Raw genomic sequence first — 27,793 nt, 5'->3', positions numbered from 1 at the left:
AGCTTGTATTTTCAGCTGATGTCTGTATTCTAAGGGGCCAGACCAGGCTTGGACTGACTGTGGGAGTGGAAAAACACGAGGTGCATCTGGTGAAAATGGCTTGTCTGAAAGGCTGGGAACAGGTACATCAGAACTTGTTCACCTGCTCCCCAGACTATGTAGAAATCCAGATCTCGTGCTAAGCAAAATGTTGCAGTAGCTTGTACGTGTAGGTGAGTATGAAGGGCACCTGGTCGGAAGAGCGTCTGAAGGCATTCTCTTCTGTGGAGGGGAAAAAGTGTCTTAAGGCTCTTAACAGTGGTCAAACTAAGATTAAAACCACTTTTAAGACAAATTGGTGGTCTTCATGGACCACTCTGAATCTAGTCGGACAGGTGAGATAGTGCAAACAAACGCAAAGAGAGACAATCAGTTATGCAGCTGAGCAGAACACTCCTCCCCCTCCCACTAAGAACAGCACTTTGCAGTGTATGCTGCCCGCCCACTAGTCTTTGAAGGACAAAAGGCTCCAATGCCAGGTGGATAAAAGGTAGCTTTTTTTATGAAATAGATATAATTTGAATTAAGAGGACTGGAAACAGAAGCCCTCATCTGTAGTACTGAAGGAGAAAGTTTCTACCTGTCTTTGATAACTTGTGGTCAAAGTGCTGCTCCTCTGTTCAGCAGGAGGGAGTGATGTGAAGGAAATGGGATTTTTTTTTTTGTAACTCCTAGGAACATTGTCCCTCTATTTTCCTCTTTTCCTGTGCAGGCAACTAGAATAGATTTAACTGCTACTCTATTGGGGAAGATAAATGGTGGTTAAACAGTAGGAAAAAAATGTATTTATCCATCACCCAAGAAAGCAACAGAGCAAATGGGAACCTCACCAGCTGGACTTTGCCTTTAAACTGGCAGGTGCCAGACTGAAATGGAGACTGGTGTGAGGTGAGCATAAGCTGGCTACAGCCCGCTAGTTGGAGATGTTCTCTCGGAGAAGAGCAGAGACACAGGTTTTGGAGAGTCTGGCAGACAGACTTGCTTATTCAGACGCTGTTTTGGAGCTTAGCGTGCTGCGTTGTAGCTGACTAGCTGACATGTTGCATCCTTTCCAAAGGACTGTCCCTGCTGCTGCCAGTGGTAGTGGTCCTATTGCTTTCCCATAAATGCCTCTGTGTGAGCTTGCTTTTATGGGTTAATTGGAGAGTCTTCCCAAAACTGGGCTCTTGAACAAACCTACTGGGCACACCCTCACCTCATCTCCCACCTCCCCGAGGAGTGTGCTAACCATCAGTGATGTAGCGCTGTTTGTGTAATACCTAAATGTTTCCTAAGGCAAGACTAAAGTAAGGTGTCCTAGCCTCGTGAGTGCCTTGGCTGCTTGGTTATGCTTCTGTCCTGCTCTGTGCTTCAGTGAATATTTGTAAATAACTTAATGGTAATCTTTGTATGGGATTACATGCCAGGAGTCTATCACCCAAAATGTTAACTGAAATTAATTACATATTTATTATGCACACTGTTGCAGATAAATACATACAAGCCTCTAGAAAAATCTAAATATGCATCTGTATATTTTGGAACTTACAGTTCAGTAAAAAGTTCTTTGACAGAATTAGTCTTGGTGACAGACACGTTGGGTATCCATTGAGTATTCTTTGCTTCTTTTGTATTTATAGGCAATCAGTGAAATGCAGCCACTTGAAAAAGGAAATGAAATCCAATCTTAGATTCATTCAAACATGAGGAGTTCTCTTCTCTGCAGATGCTTATTACTGTGTTACACATAACCATAATAGCTGAGCACCATCAGTTGTGACTTAAGTGATGTGAATAAATGCTGTCATTTGTGGTTCCCACTCTTCAGTCCTTTCCCCAAAAGGGAAATTTTTTGTGCAGAGTCTTTTTTTGTTGGTTTTTTTATTTGCACACATATTATATGTATACCTATAAATACCTCCCCAAGGAGGGAACATAATGTAATGCTGGGAGAAGTAAGTGCACATGAGTGCACACACTTTCTCCCTCTTTTCTCTGTGCCATCCCCCTCATCTGTGTTTTTTTGAGGGAAACGGTGTTGCATGGGGAGGAAGGGGGAACGTTTGTGATGGCCATGTGGTTCGACCTGCCTCTTAGAAAAAGTCGGCTCCTGCACAGGTGACAGTCATCGTTTTGGAAGTGAGTTGCACTGTTATGAGAGAATCAGTGTTGTTGACTGTGCTCCTAGACCATTGTTACAATCTTCTTGCACCAAGCCATTTGAACATCCTGAGGGTAAAGTGTGAGACTTTCCAACTCGGGATGCCTCAACCTTCAACTTGTACCTCCTGAATTCCAGCTACAGACTTTCTCAGTGTATTGATATTGGAGCTCACATTAATCATCCTGCTTACAGTAATCATCCAGCTGAAGTCATGCACCAGTGAGGTTTTCTCAGTATTGCTGGGAGTAAACCAGAGCCTACTTTTCCCTTTGACTATGCAATTTCCCTCAAACCAGGCAGATTCAGTTGCCTATCAGTGTTGTGCAGTGTTTCGCCTTCATAAAACCCATGTTTTACTTCCAAGGAAAGAGTGTGGAGAGTAGTCTTTCAGCTTCAGCTGACAAGTCTTGTTGACAGTCCCTTTTTCCATTTGACTCCTGATAGAAACTAGAATACCCTTTGGCAGGTAGTGCATGAGGGCCTTAATTTGTTACAGCCATCGAGGCACGTGCATTGCTTTCTTTTCTGTTCTGCCTGGTTTCCTGTGGAAACGAGGGTTTTTCTGTCATCCCCTCTCTCTCTGCCAGCCTGTCCAACACTATCCTATTGACTTTTTGAATCCATTGGCCAATTTTAGTCCTATTTAACAGTGAGGCAGATGTCTTAATGATATTAAGGTTCTACCACTGTAATGAATGCTGGCAGCCAAATAGAGGAGAGAGATGTAATTAATGCCTGGATTGATGAAAAGGCTTCAGTGTGTGCTCAGCTTTTTCTAGGTATCAGGCTTTATTAGCTCTATTGTGAACGAAACTGGCTGTTTTCATACTGTGTGAGCATTATTGTAGTCCTTCAATAGGTGGCTTTGCTTCTGTGGTTTATCTTGCTATCATGCATAAGAGCCCTAATGACGGTTCAAAATTCCATTGAGCATGCCAATGTTGAGTGTGCAGGCTGATACTACCAAATACCAGTGTTGCTAATTCTGGGACTGTCCTGGTTTCGGCTGGGATAGAGTTAATTTTCTTCCTAGCAGCAGGCATAGTGCTGTGTTTTGGATTTAGTAGGAGAAGAATGTTGATAACACACCGATGTTTTAGTTGTTGCTAAGTACTGCTTATGCTAGTCAAGGACTTTTTCAGCTTCCCATGCTCTGCCAGGCGCACAAGAAATTGGGAGGGGGCACAGCCAGAATAGTTGATCCAAACTGACCAAAGGGCTATTCCATACCATATGATGTCATGCTCAGTATATAAACTGGGGGGGGGGGGTGGCCGGGGAGCAGCGATCGCTGCTCGGGAACTGTCTGGGTATCGGTCGGTGGGTGGTGAGCAATTGCATTGTGCATCACTTGCTTTGTGTATCATTATTATTATTATCATTATTATACTGTTACTATTAGCATTACTATTTTACTTTATTTCAATTATTAAACTGTTCTTATCTCAACCCAGGAGTGTTTCTCACTCTTACTCCTCCGATTCTCTCCCCCATCCCATCGGGGTAGGGGGAGTGAGCGAGCGGCTGCGTGGTGCTTAGTTGCTGGCTGGGGCTAAACCACGACAGGGACATAATAGAGCTGCGTGAGGACAAAAATCTCTTCTTTCACTGCTCCTCCTGACCTCAACTCCTTAGCTGTTCTTATCTTATGGGGAGGCCAGCATCTGCTGCCTGGGGTCCCCAGCCTGAAGCAAAGATTGCAGCATCTTGGGCTGCTGACACTTCCTTGAAGTGAAGTCTTCCTTGTATCGTATAGCCCTCACCATCACCAGCTTCTGTCCTGGGACCCGGGGTTCTGCCTGACCTCCTGTGCAGAAGCATTGCTCTGTCTCACTCCATTGCTGCAGAGCAGGATGCGTGCTGTGGATGGAGGAGTGACATGGCAACACCTCGCTTCTCCTGTTCCCCTAGAAAGATTGTCCATGTGGTACCACAGTAGGAGGGAGGAATGGGGATAAGACAAACTAGTCTAACCATCCCATTTAGTCTCTATCAGTTTACACGAGGAAGCCAGTTTGAGTTGCATAATTCAGACATTTCCTCTCCTGCATGATAATCTCTTACGTTTTCCATCTTTAACATTCTGTAAAAATGTGGAAAAACAATGAAGTTTTGCCATCTGGACAAAAATCATAAAGAAAGATTATTTACTTGAAACTCCAAAAAGTATTTACTTGGGTTTGAACAGCTGGTCTTAGATATAGCCAAACCTTCGTACAGGGCACAAACAGCAGAAACATATATTGTTTTGAAGTTTTAAATTTATAAAAGGTGTGTATCTAGAATATGGTTAAATATGATGTATGTGCAAGTTCAAAATTATATGCTGTACATCACCACCTTAATTGCCTTTTAGACTTGAGGTTTAGAATTGGCCTGTCAGACTTTCATAAAATAGGCTGTTTTTATTTTGAGTTATGAATCTGAAGCAGAAATGGCAAATAAGAAGATGTATAGCCCAGTAATGTGAGTCTTTTTTAACATTCCAGGCTTGGCTCATGATGATGCTTATAGATGATCTTGGTTGAGTTCCTGAATAAGTATGCAATAAGTGTATTTTTCCTGTAGCAAGATATTTAAGTATTAATTTAAGTGTAAGTCAGCATGTCATGACTGTCTTCCTGCAGCTTAGGCTATCTCTTGTGGTACCTTTAAATTTTGTTTAGACATTTGTGCTACTGTAGTCTTATAAGTGGTTCTTATCAGCAATTGGAAATAGTAAGGTAGGCACTACTAATTCTGAGTGATGGAAAGAATGAATACATGTATGTGCACACTGTTTTATAAGCTTTCATTTAACATGTTTTTCATGAATCCTAATTTTTTTTTTTTCCCTTCTTAATGTATATCCTAGTTGTACAAGCCAGCAATTGTGTGATGAGTTTGCAGGCTTGTCTACTTACACAACTGTTCCTTTTGGATGTTTTTTGTTACCCATATCGTGGAATATATTGCCTAATTTGTAAAATATTGAAAGCACTGGGAAATGGAGGATAGTAAATTACTGAATACCACACACACAATTTATTTTATTTTATGTAATAAATAAGCTCTTCTGCTGGAATACAGAAAACTTTAGGGGGTCTGCAAACACTTTCATGGACAGTTGGCTCAGTATTGGTCCTAACTAGTAAAACACCCAAATCTCTCTGAAATGAAGTATGTGATTAACCTTCCTTGACAAATTGGAGCTATTATGAATAATATGACCCCATGGGTCAGAACAAAGCAAACTTAGCACTTCCATTTTCAAAACTGTTGATCAGAAGGATTTTTTTATTACTGTGCACCAAGCCTTTTGACTTTAATAGACTGATTTTTGATTTGTAAAGTGTTCTGAAAGCAGCCCTGAATTCTCAAATGACACTGGCTTTGCACAGCTGGAGTACCTGGAGCAGCAGCCTGGCTCTCCTGAGAATTGTCTTGCTGCAACTGAGTGAAGGGAGATTGTTTGCCCTGGTTTGTGACTCAGAGTTTAAATGGATCGGCTATGGGTGACTCCAGGGAATGTGCGAGCTTTTGCTTCTGAATTCTGGATTTCGAATATGCATTTCTGACATTTATTTCACACCTGTAAAAGTTATTTGAAGAGTATTACATGAAGATGTGCAAAGAAGAGAAAGGCGAAGAGATTTCCCATTGAAATTTTGTTTATGTTCTTGTTCTTTTGCTTTTCCTTCCAGTGAAATGAAGCAGAAGTTGGATGAAGAGGGTAACAAGTGCAGCATCCTTTCCAAACAGCAGAAGTTCAACGAGCACTGCTGTATTCGCTGCTGTTCCCCTTTCACATTTCTTATCAACAGCAAGCGACAGTGCCAAGACTGCAAGTACAACATCTGCAAGAGCTGCAGTTCTTACCAGAAGAAGGAGAAGGCTTGGATTTGCAGTGTCTGCGAGCAAGCAAGGTAAGAGCCTATTGTTCAGCAACCTGTGTAGAGCAAGTGTGGCCTCACCTGAGCTTTTCCCTGTATTTGTCAGTAGTTAACACTGGCAGGATAGGACATGAAGTACCTGTTTATGTAGGGGTTGATTTGTTCCTGAGGTGTGATGTGCCTGGTTTTTGTAGAGGTTAATTTGTTCCAAGAGTGTTTGGTTACCTGTTGCATTTTCCAGGCTTGCTTAGCTGGACTGATGAATCAGCAAGCAGTAATTGGACTTAGCTTGAGCAGGGCTGGGATCTCCTGAAATGCATGGGTTACTAATGGAACCTGAGCGCAGATGGTGGTAAGGCAGTTAATCATTTTGCAGCAAATCCCACTGATGGGTGGGGAGTGGAAGGAAGAATATTGGTGAATAGATCATCCAGCTGTGACTGTGTTTTGGAGTGCTTTTCTAAATGCCAGCTTATTGGTCAGGATGCTTTGGGCTTACTTTGGCAAATAACCAGACAAAATAGCAGTGCAACCTGTTATAATTCTTAACATCTGTTAAGAAAATGCTGCCAGGCTGCTATTTGCAGAGGGTATCAGGGATTTACTGTCTCACCCTTCTGAGGCTAACAGAGCCACAGCGTTTAAAGATAACACCAGAAAAACCAAGCGAATTCAAGCAAACACATAACAGCAGCAAAAGGGCCATTCCTTGGATAGTGGCTGTGATAGTCCTTCTTGTCAGCATTGCAGGCCAGGTTCCAAAAGCAGCCTTAACTGTCGTAATGTAGCACTGACCAAGGCCTTTTTACTCTGACAAGAAGGGTGAATGAAATAACTCCGTTCTTCATAGTTTAACTTTGAATGTTGGTGACTGAAGCTGCTGAGCAAACATGACAAAGATGGCTGTTTATTCTTTGTCTTCCCCTTCAGTGGGGAACACAGGATGAAGACAAGTGCTGAGTCCCTTTCCAATGCTGTACGATATTCCTGTGCTCACCAAAGACTCATTGCTTCCACTTGTTTCCCATCAACACCCACTTGAAATTTAAGCTTTCACATACTATCTGTGAATTAAGTGTGTGCCCTTTGACACACGGCCTTAAGATCATAGGGGTCCGAGATAGATGATGCTGTGTTTCCGAATGCCAACCTTTGAACCCAAAGGAGGTTGTATTCTTCAGGGCACCTGTTCCTTCTCTGCCTTTTACCTCGAAAACCTACACACCCACCCTTTCCCCCAGTTGAGGAGGCAGAAGAACAATAGGAGTATATTTTCCAGCAACACAGAGAACTGTGGAGCCAGTGCTTGTTTCTAATTTAGTCATTCGACCGTTTCATACTACACCTCTTTCTTCCACTTCTCCTGAGTTCACCCATGCGGGCAGCAGAACAGGCAGCCAGGCTTGTAGATGCTGATGAACTGCACTTAACATAGTTTTTGCTGACTCCACAAAAAAAGTCTCAGAAGAATTTAATTTCAGAAGAAAAATCCGTAGCTGTATTATAAAAATGCTATTTCTGACCCTTGAAGTCAGTGCTTTTCCCACAATCCTGTGCAGCCCTCAGAGTCACCCACCTGTAACTCAATTATAAACATCTTCTTTATTTATGAGACCTGAGACACAGCTTGAAGTTATTTTTCAGTGAATAAATTAACTAATACTGCTGCTAATCATTTTATGATCTGGTCTATTGATTTGACTGTGCGACTTACAAATCCCTGTAGGGGAAGCAGGGGCTGGGATTCCTCAGGGCCTGCTGAGGTGTTTTGGTTTGGTGGGGGCTTTTTTGGTTTTGGGGGGTGGTGTGTTTTTTTGTTTTAAACTATCAGTCAGTATTTCTTCCAGGGAAAAACACAGGGGGAAACACCACAGTCTGTTGTGAGTTCCTGTCGCTTTCTCAGTGACTTACCGCTCCAATGGAGCATGGACTGTGCTCTCCCACTCCTCCCCAGCTCCTCTTCTTATGTCTTTTATGTTTTCCTTTAATAAGATAGCACAAGTAGTGGAGGTGGTTCTCTGTTTAGCTGCTGCTTGTCTGCACATCTTACTGCACAATAGATAGTGAGCTAGAAATATCTGAGAGGACTGCATTTTCAGGTTGTTCTCCTTTTTTTCTCCCCCTCCCTATATGTTTTTGCTTAATTCTACAAGAGTCAATGTTGTAATTCTCTGCTGTGCAGAAAGAGTTTCGTTGAATTGGAAAAGTATAAACATATACAGTTCAGACTTTGTATAATGATGCATGTGCTCTTCGGCTCTGCTCTAGAGCAGTGCTCGAATAATCCTGAGTTTTATTTCTAGTATGTATTTAGAATATGTCATCCAGTTCTCTGATGAAGCAGTTTCTTGCTGTACAAAAGGCTATAAAGCATCCTCAGTATAAATTTTTGTAAAGATGGTTCACCTAATACATTAGAGTTTGAGACTCTTAGGTGAATTATGAAGACACATTTTGTTTATATGCACCTGTGAAAATTCTGAAAAGTTCCTGTATGATGTGGGAATCGGAACCAATGACATGGGGGTGGTTAAAATTTTTCGGAAAACAATACCTTGCATAAATGTCACTTGGGTTCGATGGAGGATTTAAAAACCTTCTGGGAGCTGTATCTTTTCTTTAGACTGTCTTATTTCCCATTATCTTCCTCCAAAAGAGTGGCATCAACTTTTGAGGGCTGTAAATAGTCTCCTGGTAGATTCCTTCACCGAGGTGATCTTGACACTGAAGAAAATCTGTCATGTTGAGTTAGTCTCTCAAGTCATGACCCTAGTGGAGATACCTGTTCTGTGGAAGTTGGTTTTCATCTTCCAAGGCAGAGATCTACATTAACATTTAGCAGAGAGCAAATACACAGGTCAGCATTTGAAACATAGAACATTTGTAGAAAATTGGGTCAAAAAGTTAGTCTCTGCTTCTTCCAAAAGCAGTAAACTCATCAATAAGCCAATGAAAATTTTGGTGTTTGAACTCTTTTAAAGCGTGTCTCCTGTTACAATGCATCTTTTAAAAGTTAGAAGATTCAGCTCAGTATAGAATCTCAACGCTCAGAAATGTATTTACAGCAATGTCTATATAGATCTTATGACGAACTGGAGAATCTTCCTTCAATTTCCCAATTTTCAAGATTTAGCGCACATTCTCCTAATGCATTTTGGCTTAGATTTATCTCTGGATGCTGTTATTAACAGTTTTTTTTCTCTCATATGTGTTTCTACTTAATTTCAAAGTATCTTATGATAAAATTGTATACTAGTAATTTCAAGTTTTCAATCTGTTTATAGTACATTTCCTTTTCTTACAAAGCTTTGTACAGTGTCTCCTTGTTAGACACCCATAAGACAATGTGTTCAGGCAACTTGCTGAGGTCTGTACCTCTTGAGTCCTCTTGACTAAGTAGATTCTAGGCACAATTTCTTTGCCCTCTGGGTTAACAATTCTGATGACGGACAGGGGGGTTCTTTGCTCATTTGTTAGAAATAGGGCATGCTTTCCATTTGTTTGAGACCACTTTTCTTTTCCAACCCCCAAGGAGCCATATCCCAGAACACTCTGCTAGTGATACTCTGCTTTCCTGTTTAACACTTGTACTAAAAAAAGGCATTAGTGTAAGCCATTAAAATGTATAGTTTTGCAGGTTTTCTAAACCAATCACATTTTACTTCTGGACTGTAGGAGGGGTATATACAGACCCATCCAAAATAACGTACACAAACATCTGGATGTCCACCTCAGCTTTTCATGACTATCGTGCATGAATCCCCCTGCGTTCTTGGTTCCCTCCTTCTGGTCTCGCCATCTGCATATCAGAAGGTCTTTGTTGTGAGGGGGAGCATGGACACCTAATCCTTTCATGCCTTCACATCCATCGGCTGTGGTTCTCTCATTTGTTCTCAAAACTCTTGCTCAAATGATGACAGTTCATCACCTAGTAGCTTCTTGCTTAGCTCCCCTGAGCCAGGCTGTGAGTAAGGGAGCATCTTCTGGTCTGCAGAAAGTCATTATTCTGCTTCATAAGAGCTGCTTTGTTGTTGATGGTCCTTTGCCAATGGCAGTTATTAAGAGACAGAGATCCAGGCACTGCTCCTTTTCTCCTTAATGATGTTAACTAATGACTTTGTGCAGTCAAAGTAGTGTTCTGAGTGGCTCAAAATGTGTGCCAAAAATTGTCACACTGGTTGTTTGCTGCATGGATTTATTCGAATGTTTAAGAGAACTGCTCTTTGGTTTTAGTTTTCATACTCCCAATTTGACTGCTGCTTTGAAAAATAGAAAGCAGGAGAATATAATTTATCTTCATAGACTCTCAATCCAGAGTTATTTTTGAATGTTCTTTACTTTTACTTTTGAGTTTATTGTGGTGCCCAGTTGAAAGGCAGGGTTCTAACTAGACTCTAACAATTTGCACCAGTTAGCAAATGTAATTGACTTACTAGAACTTTCAAAATTAATTAGAATTAGATTAATTAGATATGCATTAGATTTTTTTTTAAAATGTACATTAGTGAGACTTGAGGAAAATTTCTTAAGGTCTAGTCTATCTGCAGTGTCCAGTACATTGGTCTCTGACTAGCATGTATTGGGATTAATGCAAATGTAAAAGTGGAGCAATGCTTGTGATAACATGAAAATTGCAACAGAAAATAAAAATCTAGGCTCAGCGGGCAGACAGAACACCCTTCAAATAGACTGGAGCTTTGCCAGCCCCAGGAACAGTCCTAAATAAAATCTTTATATTTCAGATGGTTTTGTTTGGAGGGCCCATTCAAGGAAATGTGCTTTAATGTCAGCAGAACGGAGCATATTTTCGTGGAAACATGATAAAGTTGATGGTAGATGTGATTTTAGCCTGCCAAAGGATACATCCCTTCTGCTTAGCTGATGTACATTTTAGTGTAAAACTCTTTACAATCTCTACTGGGGGGAAAAAAAAACCAAAACACCAAAATTTGGCAAAGCCCTGGGATGGTACTTAAGAAAATGAAGTAATAACTGAACCTTGTATTTGTTTGTTGATTCATTCAGCTGTAACAAAACAGTTGGTTTCAGGACTTAGTTGTGGAAAGCTAATGAAGGTATAATGCTGCTTAGCAATCTTGTTTTGCTTTCAAGCAAGCTAAACCATCTGGTAAAAGGAAGCTGAAATATCTTTTTAGATAGTCTGCCTCAGCCACAGCCTGGAGCTTTGTGTATACCTTTGTGAGAATTGCGTATTTCTGCTGTCCAAGGTCTTTGCCTGACATTAGAGAGAACTTCTTCAGAACTTAGAAGCTGTGACTTTATCATGTAAATACCAGGAAATGTGTTTTTCCTTCTGAGATAGAATTGAATAGGAACATTCACTTGCTGTGTGGCATAGCAGAAAAGATAAAATTTTAGCTCTGCCATGTTGTCTTCACTGGACCCATATGGGTCTTGTTCTGCTTTTTTAAAAGTCCTCTGAATGATCCCATTCATATGGTACTTAAGGGACTTACTAATTTTAAGTAAATAGCAGTGAAAATTATTTTCCTCAGCTGTACGTACTTGTAGAAATTGATACAATTCCTTCCAAAAATGCCTGCTGCTCTATTCCAATTTTCTTCCACCTCCTTCTCCCACCATTATCTCTCTGGTTTGTATCCTGTCTCTTGATTTCCATCTCCTTACCATGCTTAAGCATCACAGACACCATACCCTTTTGCTTACTGTACCCATGAAGAGCAAGGGGAATAACTTGGATTTTGCACAAGAGCCAGGAACATTCTTTGGTTTATGCAGTTGTTCCCTAGCTGGAGAGGGGGAGAGAGAAATGTGCAAACTGGTTGCTTTGGCAGGTTGATCTCTGCTGGGGTTTTTGCTATTCTGATCTGTCTTAATTATTTCTGAAGTATGCACTGTGAAGAATTTTGATTCTGCTAGACAGAATAAAGCTGTACTTGCATAACACGCAGCAGACTGCAATGCTGCACTCAGCTTTAAGAAAAGTGTCTAAAAATGGGGTTGAAGAGGGGAGTAGGAAAGAGAGGTCTATTAAAACAGCTAACACAAGTGCTAATTGGGCAGTCTTTTCTAGCTTTGAGTAGCCTTGGAAGTGAGCGTGTGGTTGAGTGCCTGGAGGACTAATCTGTGTTTTAGGAGCTCTGGATTCCAGTTGCAGCTCTTCACCTGATTGTCAAGTGACCTTGGGGAAGTTTCCATGTCTCAGGTTTCCCCATGTGCAGAATGGATTTAATGATGCTGAGCTCTTGGAGGTCAGTGGTTGAAAAGTTAAGTGCTATGGCTGTAAAGTGCTAAGTATTATTAATGTACTGTTACAGAAGTTTTGCTGTAGTCAGCATGGTTAAAACCTTTGCTTTGTGTGTTGCAATGGCACAGAAAAGTAAGTGCTTGGATTCTTGTAGAGAATGAATGAGGATAGAATATCACAGCTTTATTTTCAGTGTTAATAAAGAAATGTTTGCCTGTGTTTGGCCCCACCTACCTTCTGTAAATCATAGTAACAGAAGTTACCAAATCTCTTCCCTAGTAGGAATAGATGTTATTTAAATAGTGTGCAAAAATATTGGGACTGCTGAACTGGGAGGAGGGGAATATGAAAGGATGTAACACAGTTTTTCCACATAATAAGCAGCACACAAATTATAGATCGGACTTATTTAGCCTTTCAGTATTACAAAAGCTGAGGGACTTTCAGTGAAAGTGTCAAATTGAAAGCTAACTAAAAATACACAGGATTCTTCAAGTGTGGGCACTTAAGTGGCAAGGGAGAACATCACCCCTTGGAGTAGCTGAAATATGAAATCTTAAGTATCAAGCAGAGTTTAGGGAAGAATTTCCCTTGCATCAATTCTGTAACTGGGACTTCACATCCTCTGCACCCTGTCACTGACTACAGTTGCAGGAGCAGACTTGGAGGGCTGTGGGCCGTGACAGCCCCTACTTTGGGTTGGTGGCAGTCAGGGAAGATGTACGGTTCATGGTGGTTGACCAAGAGAGAACAAGAGATGGCAATATGTAATTAGAGGGCTCAAATTTACAAATATGTGAAGTAGTAAAGGGTTGCAAGCCGAGACTTTCCTCCAACAATGAGGGGGAAAAAAAAGTTATATCATGTCAAAAAGCAGCCTGTCATTCTGATTCCTGGGTGGTTGACTCAATAATGCCTTGTACCTCTCCTATTTTTCAGTATAATGTCAAATTTATGCATCCCTTATACAGCAATTCCACCTAAAGCAAGTCCATTCCAACTAATTCTTAGTATCAGTAGTATTGCTATTCTTATTTTTAAAATGTATCAGATGTTTAATCTGCTGTGTTTTTTTCTGGAGAAGAAAGTGATTCTTACTCTTTCCTTTCATACTGCCTTGCCAATGATTTGACGTTTTCACACACCTGCCAGTTGAGAAAGTTGTTCCTGGACCTATACAGTCGAAGTACACTGATCATTCCTGTGTGTTGTGATGGAGTTCTTTTGGTTGACAGAGAGGATGAGGTCTGCCTGTCTGACAACACCTCTCCTACAGAAAACTTAGGAGTGAACTGAGGCAACCGTTAGGACTGATGATGGTAATAAACCCAGCATGTCTGGGCAGTTTTGGAATCTAATAAACCCCTCTGATTATCCCATGTTTGGTCCACTTTTTCTCTCCAGCTGGTACTGCTGCCTGCTTTTGGGTGATCTCTGATCACCTGCAGAAGGTCACAAGCTCTTTTTGGTTTTCTGAGAAGGGAGAGTATTTTAGCTCTGTTCTGTATTAACATTAGCTGAAATGCAAGACACTGTGCTTCAGAGCAGGAGCTATTCAATCAGGCTGAACTGTAACATTCAGGAGGAGATGTTTGCTGCCCAGGCATTTCAGCCCCTGCCATCTCCCTTCCAAGCTCATGTGGCAGCATTGGACAATCTGCTGGCCTTGGAACGTGCTGGGACATCCCTCAGGTCCAGCTAGAATCAGCCTTTTCTCGTCCGCTTCAGGACCACTGTATGTTTACTTGCCCGACAGAGGCTGATTTCTGATTTGTGTTTTTCCCTTCTGGGTTGGGTTTCTAAAATCCTCTTAGCATAATGTTGTTTGGGAAATGTTTTTCAAAACACATTAATCTGAAAAAGCTGTTAAATTTTTTTCATTTCAAACAACATTGAATTAGTACCTGCAAAAGTCCCTTTTGAAAAAAGTGAATTTTTAAAACTAAATCCATTGATTTTTATTTTGAATAAAAAAAATTTGTGTAAGCAGAGTTTTCCACAACTTCTCATCTAGATCAGATGTTTGATTTTTGGGTCAAGTCAGCGTATCTCTGTGTATCATTGCATTAGAATTTCTTTTTCTGGTCTCTATTAAATGGCAACTCTGCTAATTACTTTTAAGAGGGAAAATCATATTTCACTTGTTAAGTCTTATTGTGCTCTATTACTTTTTTCCCATCATAAAACGCATGTAATAAAGCAAAAAGTCATGCTGTGGCTAACACTCTTAAGGTAGCCTTTAAACAGAGCAGAGTGCCATTTCACGTAGGTGTACCATTGAACATTTTTTAATTATCAGTAATGAAAGATTGCTAATTGGCTTGATACATGTTTATTTTGGCATTTGCTGAGTCTTCAGGTTTTCTCCTGCTGTATTTGTGCAACCATCAAGCTTTGATGAAGTACAGAAATCAGTCACTTGCTCCAGCTGACGCTGACATTGCCACCTCCAAGAGTGAAGTCAGCTTCTGGCCTGTACTCTGCCAGTCCCAAAGGGACACGCTGTGTGCATGCTCTTTGTTGTTGGGAATTGGGAAGTCTGACCTTGAAGGTGCTGAGTTCATAATGTTTGGTGGGGCCCGCTGTGAATTTGAGGAACTGCACATCAAGAGGGGAGGTCTGTGCAGTGAAGGAAGAGACTTTTCCCACCTTAGGAGTGCAGCATAACTGCTAAGCACCACAGAGGTTTAGCTCCCATACATTCCTCACAAGGAGAGAAGACTTTTTATACCTGTATTGTATGCCCCTCTGTCATTATAAGCTGTATATAAAGACTATTTCTACAGTCCACAAATAATTCAGATTTTTTTTGCCAAATCATATTATTTTTATCCCACTTCCTATGGATCAAAGACCCTCTGTGCCTCCTCAAGTGCTTTTTTCCCCAAAAAGATTTATCCTGTTAACCGTGAACAGCTGCCCAATTATGTGTGGGTACCCTTAGAAGCATTGTAAATGCTGTGGTTAGCACAAGGGTTTTTTTCTTGGTGATAAAATTGAAAGTCCTCCAGACTTGTAGCCACTAGATGTGATTGGGAATAAACAAATGTGTCTTTCTTCTAGCTAATGCACTTTGCAATCAGGAATTACTATTCTATAATATTACTATACTACCACCCTCTTAAAAGGTTCTTACGTTACCAAAGAAGTTAAAGTGAAAATTTAATTTGTCATTTTTAAAAAGCTTAACCACATCAATAAGTAAGTCCCTCTATGGTCTTATTCTTCAGACCCACCTCTCACATGAAGTTGCTAGTGAAGCACTTACTGCTTGGTATCTTCAATAAGAATCTGTGAGATCATACATTTACATATTTCATCAGGCAGTAACTCATCCTGCTTCTGTGACTTGGGGGAAAAGGAAGGTGGAAAAAGCAATTGCCCTGTCTTTCTGTCAAATACAAGGTTTTCTATATTTGTGTGCAGAGTTAAGTATATGGCTTTCTTGTACTTTTTGGTAGTAACATATCTTTTCTGCACCTAGGTTTTTGTGAAGTCTTACTCCAGATGAGCACTGCTGGAGTCTGGCTAGAGAGTAAATTATACTTCTTGCATCTTCCGCCCCCTCAGCTTTCAAAATATGACACTACACTTGTGGATCATGAAATAAGTGGTAATGCCTGCCAGAGTTACCTGTACAGGAAGTATGTTTCATGTGCTTTCCTATCCTACATCACACCTGCATCTTTTGCTACAGCTGTCCAGGCAAACATCTTGTTCATTTTAGCTTGGTAGCTAATAGACAACTCTTGTATTTATTTTGTATCCACAAATAAAATCATGTTAACGTAGGGGGAAAACCATCTGTGACCTAGTTTGTATCTCCATTCATTTCAGGTTGTTGTATCTTTTTTTGCAGAAACAGCTTCAGAAATGAAGATCGAATTTTGACATACTGCCTAAATAAAAGCTGCCTAAAACCAAAACACTTTTGATTGCAGAAGTTGTGAATGATTTGAAAGTGCTGTTTGATCATAGCAAAAGAAAGCTTCCTGTTCATTTTCAGATTAGTATTGGATTTATAGTGTGCTTGGGAATTACTTTGATAAAATGTTTTCATCAGAAAGCTGCTGTAGTAAAAATGGAAGTTCTTTACAAGTATATACTTGCTTTGACTGGAAAATGATGAGGCCCAACATGGTAATTCAGAAAAGGAGCCTGTTGAGAGATCACAGTTCAGTTGCCTGAAACATGGGAGCTGAAGTTGAACCTTTCCTCAGAATCATACCAAATACGTCTTTTGTTCTCCCCATAGCCCCCCAAAATATTTAAAAATCCTATATGTTTCTGGGAATGACCATGGTATGGTTTTACAATTTGACTTTTGTCTCTTGTTGGATGCCAACAGGCAGTTGCTAGCACTTTTCTGAAGTGGTTTTGTTAGTCCCATTGTTCAGGGGCTGTTCTGTGACCAGGTGGTCTTGCTTCCTTGGCTGAATACTTTCACTATGGGGAAGCAATCTTTCTAAGATAATGAGGTGGCCTTTGCTGCTGGATCTGTAATACTGCCTGCCCTGAGCATTTTGATTTGAAATTTAATATGCTGTAAAGCTTGTTGTTGTAATTTGGTGAGTGATGTCTCTTGGCAATATGTGGGAGTCAGATGTCAATACTTGTTCTTTTAGGTTTCATCTCTGTTTCTGCCCATTAATGTGAAGACTGAGGGGTACTTCTCCGGGCCCCAGCTTGTGAGAGCCTTCCTTCTCTTTTCATGAAGCTCCCAACAGATAATTAGTGGTGAATGAAAGAGTTTGTTCATTTAATTGAGAAATACTATTTTCCATCATCTGTCACACTCTGAGATTGTATGTGAGGTTAATAGGGTAATGAACACACCATGGTTCACATTGTCTTCAATTTGCTGATGATAGATTTGCTTTGCATTCATGTTTTTTCCTGGCTGGTCAATGTAGTGGCTTGTAGAATAGTGCTTGGAGTATGGAAACTTGAATGAATTCTTGTGCAATAGAGGACATCAGCGTAAAGGATGGTAGAAATTGCATCAGTAGTCACAGTTGTAATTTTGTCTTACTGATGTGTTTGCAGGTCTTTGTAACCTAGCAGACTTTTTAGGTTCTCCATATCTCAGGTAGTTGCAATTGTCAAAAGCACTTTAAGTCTCTGGCGAGATAAGAAGTGAATTAATAGCTGTTAGAGGCAAGGAAGAAATTTATTACTTGCTTCCCCAATCCTGCAAACTCACCAGTAGCCAGACCTCTGTCTGCAATGGCAGTGCATATTTATGATCAAAAATGCTTTTGGAAATTCTCCTGAGGGAGAAAAAACTGTAGTGTTGTACTGTGAAGAAGTGCCCACTGTGAACTACATTTTGAATGCCTCTATGTCCTGTGCTTTGGAAATCCTGAGCCATTCATTTTGGGGGTAAAGTAATTGTGTTACATGTTTAAAAACCCAGCTGTTGCAACTGGTGCCTTTGAGCCTTAGGCTCTGTGACCTATGTCAAAATCCCTTCTTGTGTTTTGCTTCTAGGGTCAAAGGGCTATTGGATGTAAGGGAATTTGAGGTTAATATTTTAGAACGTGTCTGTATGAATGTTGCTCCCTGAAACTTTCTCCGAGTATAGAAAGTAGACAACTCACACAGAAAACATACTTAACAAGTGTCTCTGTTACTCCTAAACATAGTGTGGCAATAGTGGTTATTTTTCTCATCAGGGAAATTATAATTAGAGATTTAATATTCTTGGGAAACACCAGCTTTTCAAGCAGTATTATATAGAGTTTGGGTAGCGAGGGTTGGGTTTGAGACCTGTGAAAGTGTAGTTCTCTGAATCTGTTCTGTGCAGTACATTTAAATACCGTATTCTCCACTTTCAGAGTTTTCCACTTGATACCAAAGAAGGTGGTTCTGGCAAGGGAAACAGCAACAAAATAGAGTGAAAGGAGATTGACAGGAAAAGTAGAAGGAGGAGGGTGGGGGGAATAGCATGATTATAGTTTGAAAAATTAGTCATGTAACGTGTCATTGTAATTCCCAACTGGCAATTCAACAGCATGTATCTGCATAAAGGATTAGTAACACTGGAGGGTAACGTTCAGGACCTTAAACAACACTTCCAGTATATAATTTGCAAATTGCTTGACAGATACCTGCCTCACATGCACCATACACTACCATATTCCAGTGCTTAATATAATTAGTCCTAGCAAAACCAGACCTCCAGCTCCATAGCTAAAAAAAAAAGGACAGTCAGCCAGAAAAATTACATGATTTATTCCTCCTCACATGTCAGGGTGCTGTGCCAGCCACCTGCTCCCGGGGGCTGTAGCGGCTGGGGCTCCCCCCAAGCAGTGGGCACCTCCCTGGTGACAAGGGAGGTCTGAGGTGAAACAGAGCGAGTGATTCACAGCAGGTTGTGCAGGGCTGGCAAAGGCAGCACTGCTGGAAGCTGAACCAGCTTGAAAGCTGTTAGCAGGTGTGGGACGCAGCTACCGTTGCATATACGCCTGCTCCTTGGTATGGTCTCCGTCAGCAAGGTCACAGAATAATTCATGCTGGACGGGATCCCTGGAGGTCTCCAGCCTGGTCCCCTTCTCTAAGCAGGACCAGGAGCAGCGTGTTACTTGGAGCTTTTCTAGTTAGGTTTTGAAGTCCTTCAAGGATGCAAATCCTGCAGCCTTTCAGGGCCCCTCTCCCAGTGTTTGACCACCTTCATGATGGAAGAGTGTTCCATGTGTCTAATCAGGATTTCCCATGTCCTCACTTGCATCCACAGCCTCTTGTCACTCCCTGGGCACCTCTGAGGAGAGTCTGGTGCTTCCTTCCCTAAATCCTCCCACGAGGTGGTTATGGGCAGCGGTTTGACCCCCAGAGCCTTCCCCTGGCCATACACCCTAGAATCATAGAATCATAGAATCGTCTAGGTTGGAAAAGACCTTTAAGATCATCCAGGCCAACCATTAACCTACACTACCAAGCCCACCTAAACCAATCAAGGGTAGACTAGACTAAACCATATCCCGAAGTGCCACATCTACCTGTTTTTTGAACACTTCCAGGGATGGTGACTCCACTACCTCTCTGGGCAGCCTGTTCCAATGCTTGACCACCCTTTCTGTAAAGAAATTTTTCCTAATTTCCAGCCTAAACCTCCCCTGGCGCAGCTTGAGCCCATTTCCTCTCGTGCTATCGCTAGCTACGTGGGAGAAGAGACCAACACCCACCTCACTACAACCTCCTTTCAGGTAGTTGTAGAGAGCGATAAGGTCTCCCCTCAGCCTCCTCTTTTCCAGGCTAAACAACCCCAGTTCCCTCAGCCGCTCCTCATAAGACTTGTTCTCCAGACCTTTCACCAGCTTCGTTGCCCGTCTCTGAACACGCTCCAGCACCTCAATGTCTTTCTTGTATTGAGGGGCCCAAAACTGGACACAGTATTCGAGGTGCGGCCTCACCAGCGCCAAGTACAGGGGGACAATCACCTCCCTGCTCCTGCTGGCCACAGCATTCCTGATACAAGCCAGGATGCTGTTGGCCTTCTTGGCCACCTGGGCACACTGCTGGCTCATGTTCAGCCGGCTATCTACCAACACCCCCAGGTCCTTTTCAGCCAGGCAACTTTCCAGCCACTCCTCCCCAAGCCTGTAGCGTTGCATGGGGTTGTTGTGACCGAAGTGCAGGACCCGGCACTTGGCCTGGTCCCTGTGCAATCTAGGTGACTGTAGATAACCTAGAAGTTGAATACTCAAATTTTTTTCATGGTTTTTCTTTGCAAATAAGAGCCTGAGAAAAATGCAGCAGTGAATTCAAAACTGTTCACTTCAGTGAGCTCACTGTAGTGATAATATCACTTTTGTGATACTTGGTTTTAGTAACAGCTCACTTTTGATAGTAGGATTAATGGATGCCAAATAAAGTTCCCAGGTGATCAGCATGAACTAGCTACAGTAATAGCATCTAGAATAATCTGGATGTGAAAAAAAGTTAAGGAAGAAGTTTCAGGACAGAAATCCTCTTTGATCTGAGATTGCCAGGACTCCAGCCCTGCAGGCTCTTTCGAGTGCTTTATTTAAATCTGCTGACTTTCAAAGGGATACTGAGCATTGTGTTAAATGAGCATATATGTCAACTCTTGAAGGCTTGCACTGATTTTGGCAGTGTCCATCCCACAGCTGCAGTTGTTCAGATGCACCAGTTACTGATATTAGAGAGTCATGTGAGGAAATTGCTGCCTCAAAATTCTGAAAGTCAGGACTTAGCTTCCAGCTTTCCTTCAGATCATCTCTGTCTAAGGGCAGCTGTATTAAACTTTGCATGCCCCAGTTCCTTTTTGGTGAAATATAATAGGCAATGATGGCAATTCCTTTATGTTTCAGTATAGAGGTTCTAAGGGTAGGACCGCCTGTAAATTCTGTCCAAATCTCGGGTACAGCTGATGGGTGCTACCAGAAGGCAAATAGAGATCAGCACCACTCCTAAACTTTCTCGCTGCTTATAAATGGATGCCTTCCAGTATGCAGTTTGGCCTTTACATGGGCTTTGTTAATTCTTGTCACGCAAAGATTCTGCTTCTCTCAGTTCAAATATACTGCTCCATTTTTTAAAAGGCACATAAATACACTGTACATCCTTATAACCTTTCTGTACCACAACGAAAGTTGCTGTCCCAGCATTATGTAAGCTGAAAAGTGTTAGTTGTCAGAATTACTTTTTAAATTAGAAAGTGAATGTATGCAATCTGATGGCAAAGCCAGGCAATGGCTTCTGAATTGTGCTGAATCTTATGAGCTGTCTGATATGTGCACACTTTTCATTTAGGTTATAAAGGCATCACTGTAGCTTCCAAAATTATTTGGATACTTCCATTTTCCTGGATGATTGCTGATGCTAATTCTGTGCATTTCAAATGACTGGATGGTTTATGAAGTGTAGAAGAACTTCAAATCAAAACATATCTTTAGTGTATATTTAAAGGTAGAAAATTGATACACAGATCCTGCTATGGAGGAAAAGAGTGTTTCCTCCATGACTCTCCATGTCTTATATAACAGATATATATAAGGGCTTGTAGATGGGGGGTGGGGTGTTATAGTGCATGGAGGGAGTAAATTTTTTTATTACTCTGTGGGTGACAGAATTCATCAGGTGAGGAAGTAGGAGGCAGACCTGGGTTCTGCTTCCTACTCATAACTTGCTCACCATCTGGTGTTGAGAAGGTCACCCTGCCTTTCCCTTTTTTTCTCCATTATGAGACATAATCCCTACCTTGATTAAGTGTGTTCATGTGGACTTTGTCTAATTATTTCTTTTACTTGAGGTTGTACAGACCTGGAGTGTCTGAATAAAAGACATGGATGTGACAGGCTCCATATGGGAAATCAGTGTTTTGGAAGGCTCCAGGCTCTGATAATCTTACTGTGTCTTAATAAGGAACTACAGAGATGGCATCCAGTTAACTGGGTGTGACGTTTAAAGCTTTTCTCCTCTTGAATCCTCTGTAAGGATCAGTCCAGAATCTCATCTCATCTCATCTGTCAAAAGTAGGGTATCACCAGTCTACTTGTCTCTGTTAGCCTTACTGTGTGTCCATGTGTGTTCTGCAGCCTGCCTGTTCTTGGCCAGAATATGAGTTTGAAGAAGGGTTTTCCAAAGCAGAAGAGTGTTTTACTCTGTTTTGCTGAAGGGTGGGGTAACCCCAAAGGTAGGTCCACAGTCAGAAGGGCATCAAGATGACTCAGAATTTGCTTCCCTGTGTGCTATAACATGGGGAAATGGTGGGGTGGTGGGGAGACAGATCTGGGGTTTCTGCCATCAGACCCAAAAAACCATAGACTTTTAAAAGTTGATCATTACTGCTGTTACTGCAGGGGTGTGGTTTTTTCTACGGTCAAGGCAGTGCAATTGAACCTGAGAGATGCCTGGGGGAAAACTGGCCTGTCCTGTCCAAATGATTGTCAAGTGAAATGTGAGGAGAGCTCTCTGGCAAATTCTCTTGGTTGATAACATAGCAGATGGGAAACCTTGATCAGGAAAAAAAAAAATTAAAAAAAAAATAAAGCCTTGCATTTAGTGAAGGGAAACACCTCCTCCGTAGTAGCTGTTTTTAGATACTAGTGTTCATGGTTTTAATAATTTATTTAATAGTGAGAGAAAAATCTAAAAATGCGGCTTCTCCTAGTTATCACATAGATTGGGATTATCATACATCCTAATTAACAGACTCATTAAGATTTGTATCTGAGGGTACCTGATTTGGCTGAAATCAGACAGCTGATATAATAAACTGTACAAGTTCTCTTCTAGTGAGATTTTTCACAAGTAACCTGGTCCGTTGTGATGCGATTTCTTAAATCATAGCAAATCCTCTTCATGGAAGCAGCTATGGACGTAGTAATACAAACAGCAGCACCTCCTGTCCTTTCTCTGGGGACCAGCAGATGAAGTTTACAAAGGAGATGCATCTGGGGGACCAGGGGCAGGAATAAGAGCTTAATATAAGTGAGAATTGAGATTCTATAGGTCATTTCCTTTTAGCAGGGATTGTAGAAATATAGTGAGCTTACATACATCCTAAGTGTTTTGTCCTGCATGTTACAACTTCCATTGTTATAAACTACAGAAGATAAAACCAGCATGTAGCAAACCAAATGATGCCCTCCATTGGTAGGATCTGGATCATTCTGCAGAGGTGCTCTGTGTGCTGAGAAAATTGTTATTTAAGCAGTATAGATGGAATCATTATTTATGTTTTGCAAGAAAAAAACACAATATGTGGTGGGAAAGAATTAGCTTCTTAAAAGAATGCTCTTAACTGGAACTCTGTGTTAGTTAGAATTTCCTCAGTAGTGGGAAGTTTCTGTTAAGCCAAGCTGGAAAGCATAACTGCCCTACCATGCTTTGGTGAAGGTTTCCTCTAGCTAAAAATGTCTTCTCCCTGTGGTAGCAAAGATTCTGACAAATCTGAAGAGAGTTGGAGTGGTGAACCAGGTGCTAAATATCTTTATTGCTTCTCTGTGATGTGACTTTTCTTAATCCCATCGGAACAGCAACATATTGGTTGCTTGGCTTTTTTCCCTATTTGACATATATATGACGAGCGGAAAATCCTGCCCTCTCCTCATTTAGAATGACTAGCTTTTGCTAGTGCACCATCTTCCTAGATGGAGTAAAATGTTCTGTGGTTCCAAAACCCATGCAGCAAATCTTCAGAGCCTCTGCGCTGGCAGAGTGCCGTTTCCAGTGCAGAAAGGCTTCCTCCTTTCAGACACAAATCTCACAGGTCTGTTTGCTTTTAATTCTTGCTGAATAATTGTCTCAAGATGCTTCTACAGATTCATCTCCGATCTGAACATTATCCTCAGAGTAAATGTAGCAGTTACTGCCTCTGAGAGTCTGCAGATTGTAAAATGGTTCTGCCATTATCTTTACTGTTGGGATTTATTAAGACTGCTGCTTTTATGCCTAATAATTAAAAAAACCTGCAGTCATGGGATATTGCCATGGGTCTAAAATAAATTAATTCAAGGTGACATCAAGACTTAAATGAGCTTTGTTTTTTCCTATGACAGGGAGCTGTATGATCCTGCTTTGTTTCCTTTTTTGTTTTAAAAAAACAGATTGCTAAGTTAGTCTGTGTGGGTTTGCAATAGAAAAATATTTTTTTCCAAGAGATAATAAGCTCCTCCCATGAGGTTGAGTTGCCTAGCTTTCTACTATTACAATATTATCACAATTTTTGGTTATTTTCCTCCACTTCTGTTCTCATAAGTTTACATTGAAAGATTACAAAATACTGACGGCGTTTTAGCTGGTTTAGACAAAGCCTCTGCAAGAAGTCCTTTCAGTTTCTGTGTTTCATTTGATGCCAAGAATTTAGTTGTGTATAAAAGCACCATGTCCAAATGGCTTTTCTGTCTATTTACAATCTGTTTGGCCTCGTTACAAGAAGGGCACAAGAAACGCTAATTTGGAATAGTTAAAAATCCATAGTGGTGCTGTGAGAAGGAGGAAAAACCACACTAAAACCAAGTCTGCCTTTCAGAGTCAGCATGCATATGTCTAATGGGATCATGTGGTCCTGGTTTAGTTTATGTAAATAAATATTCACTAACATCATCTGTCAAATGTTACTTGATGTTATTATGCCAGTGCTGTTTGTGCTTCCATAATTGAAGTTAAAATGAATTTAATATTTAAAGCAGAGCTTCACAAGAGAGATACTTCACAAGAGGGATACTTCATATTACTCCCAGGATTAACAAATATATTTAGGGGGTTGAAGTAAATATTCTGAAAATTTTGTAAGTATCTTGATTAATTTGAGTTTAATCTAATTTCAAAATAATTTCTGTCCATAACACAGCATAATGACAGAACAGGGCAGGCTGTTCAGACTTCCCATTTCACTAAATGACTGAAACCTTTTGGTGTATTTGAAGAATTTACTCTTAGGTCATAATTTTTCTGCTGTTCTTTATAATTGAAAGTTTCTTTCTTAGCAGGGAATTAAAACATAATGTTTCACTGTCACAAACTCATAAAATCCCTTTGTCTCAAAACAACTTCCACATACTCTCACATTCAGCAGGACAGTCTTCTTTTAAAATACGCCTTACTCATTGATCTCTTAAAGGGGCTAAAGATAAGCCCTTTCTGGAGAAGACACTGACTTTAAACTATCCCTGCGGTGTTCAGTATCAGTATATTCATGTTGCATTCCCAAATGAACTACAGCTTTTGCTGTGTCAAGGTACAGTATGACTGGGAATGAAAAATGTTCTTTAAAAATCTTTAAAACCTAAGCTGAGATTGCGAACCTTGTAGAATTACAGGCTATGATTGTTATTGCTTTTAGTTGTTTGAGTAGTTCTGCTTTGCAGTTATGTACCTTAATGTAGCTGCATCTGTTTAAGATGTAAGTTGAGCTTTTAGTTTGCTGGGTTTGGGATAGCTGGCACAAATTTACAAATCTATTTTACATGAGTTTACTGCTGCAGACTCTCAACTGCAATGCTGGATTGAAAAATGCTTAAAAATTAAAACCAAGTGTTGAAATTATAATGGGGGGAAAAAAATCCCACATTTTTGGAGATAATTTCAACAGTTTATTTCCCAATAAAAATACTAGGAATTCCAGCTTGCAAATGGTAGTCCAAGTACTGAGAAAACCAAAGGCAAATGAACAGGCAAGTAACTGTATGCAAAGAAAAATGTAACACGTACTCTCCAGAGTGATTGCTTGCTTTATGCTTTTGTGCTTACACTGGATACCTGCTATTTAAAACTTGAGCCGTTTTCCTAGAGACCTTCCATTTGTCTTTGGTGTCAAACATTTCCATGGTAACATTTCACTTTTCTGTTTTCCCTTTCACTAGCTTTACCTTGAAATAGAAGAGTTGGTTATTATTGAGAAAAGATACAGTTCAGGTCGATTGTAGTGGTGTTGGGTATTTTTACTGACATAATGTTTTATCAGCTAATACAGTACATTTATTCTTTGCATCAATAGTGATCTAATTGTCTTTTTTGATTTTCAATTTCTTAAAAATATTTTAAACATTCTGTAGAAGCTTGAGGGCTACAAAAAGAAAATCACTGGGATTGGTTAAAGACGATCTAATGCTCTACGTATCTCAGTGATACACAAAGATATTTAAAGTGCATTTAAGGTGCAATGGTGAGCACATGAAATGTATGCATCACAATGATTAAGACGGCTGTGAAGGGATAACTCAGACATGTGCATTATGAATTTATTTCAATCTGTGATCTTACTGGTTTGTCCACAGCACATCTGCCTTATTGTGGTCCTGCTGCAGGAGTGAAAGAAGATGCTGAAGCACTTGCTTCATTTGTTTCAGAAGCTGCGAGTAATGTGGTCAATAAGCCAAAAATTGCCCTGGAGACACAGCTTATATTCCTGCACAGGAGTCACGCCTCTGCATTCCTTCTGCAAAGAAAAAAACAAACCCAAACCAGTCTTCCCCATGTGCAACTAGACTGAGACCTGTGTGCATGTTCAGCAAGGTCAGCACGTTTCAGCGAACCTTGCAGGTCTTTGGCACTCGAGGCAAGAGGAGTAGCAGGTGGTTACCCTTTGGGAGGCAGTGTGAGAGGAAAGCGGGATGCTTTGTCAGTTCGTTTCTCAGAGATCTGTCAACAGCAGATGACTGGGGCTCTGCTCCTGCATTTGCAAGAGTGTGTGCTTTAGTGAGCATTTAGTGAGCAGATTTTTTTTATATACAGTGTGTTAGCAAATTCACATCACTCTGCTAAATCTCTGTAAACTTCACTGTGGTTTCTCAAATCACATACTTTTGCCAAATTTTGTGTTTTTTCATGGAGATGCACAAACTTTCCTGTGTCTGTTTCAGTAGTTGTCCTCCACCACATTCAAGAGCGAAGCATCTCAGAGAAAAGATCACAAGATAAATGCGTTCAAATACGTGAAAAGCATGTTGTTCTTTAGCCTCATCCTTAGAAATTGTGGAACAACTTTGATATTTTTTTCAAAATATTTAATGTAAGGCAAATCCCCAGCACAACACACTTAATTCAGAGGAGTTCAAGTTTATCAAAGTAATGAACAACAGATGGAGATGTGTCAGGTAATCTTAAGAGTAACAGTAAATTATAAGCCAGTTTACAGTATGCTTCAGACCTTGCCTGCCCACCTCCTGACAACCATGTAATTAGCTAACTTAATAGGAATACACTTCCTACCACTGATTAGTAGTTTCATTTCTTACTGTGTATTTTCATAGGTGATGCTGATAAATCTTTTTGTGATCATTGTACCCCTTTTGTGCTTAGAAGCTAATTGCATTATAGGGTATATGTATCTTTCCCTACCCTTAACTAGCTGGTTTCAGGAAAGGAGCCACCACATAAGGGTGTTATACTGCCTTGCAGCCGTATTACTTTCTACTGTAATTCTGCCAGTTTTTGCAATGCAGTTTCATTTGCTGAAAAAGCATTAAGACACCAGCAGGTGCTTGGAAACAGCAGGAAGCAAGAGCCTTATTTCAGTTATGAGCACTTTTTTCCCTAGTTTCCATTCACATAGTGGGGATCAGAGATTTATTCAGGGTTGTAAGATGTGCTCTATGAAAACATCCATGTTTCTCATCTGTAAAGGAATGGGTCAAAATACTTTTTTTTTAATGCTGGTGTGAAGGTTTTCTTTTCCATTGAAGGTGCGTTTATATACAGCTATAAAAAATAGTCTCCTATCTGCAGCACTGGTCTGTGAGGCACGAAGACCTGATGCTGCTCGTTCGGCCACAGCCTACTTGAAAGCTTGGAGTGCCTTGCTGCAGTGGAGCCACCCACATGCTCCAGTTAGGAACATCCATCAAGGCTTTGGTAGATCAGCAAATTTAGTTTTTGTCTCGTAGATTGTTGCACATGTTGCCAGACTGCAGGCTTTTCTGCGTGCGGCAGGGTATCTGCTCATACTTAGGTTTTTATTGTCAGGCATGGTACGGCTGTAATAGACAGACTTGCTGCAGAAATACTGTGTGATATGCAATAGCAAATTGTAGTGCTGGCTTC

At 40.8% G+C, this 27,793-nt stretch overlaps 1 protein-coding gene across 1 annotated transcript in view; it reads left to right on the top strand.

Annotated features, from left to right (window-relative positions):
* Positions 1 to 27,793, top strand: part of MYRIP (myosin VIIA and Rab interacting protein) — a 225,131-nt gene that overhangs the window by 94,105 nt on the left and 103,233 nt on the right. The window contains 1 exon segment of the mRNA XM_075705727.1: positions 5,866 to 6,087. Coding sequence (XP_075561842.1) covers positions 5,866 to 6,087 — 222 coding nt within the window.

Source organism: Pelecanus crispus, chromosome 2, assembly GCF_030463565.1.
Source record: "Pelecanus crispus isolate bPelCri1 chromosome 2, bPelCri1.pri, whole genome shotgun sequence".
NCBI lineage: Eukaryota > Metazoa > Chordata > Aves > Pelecaniformes > Pelecanidae > Pelecanus > Pelecanus crispus.
Note: the sequence above shows the minus strand (reverse complement) of the source record. Positions and strands in the feature narration are given on the sequence as shown.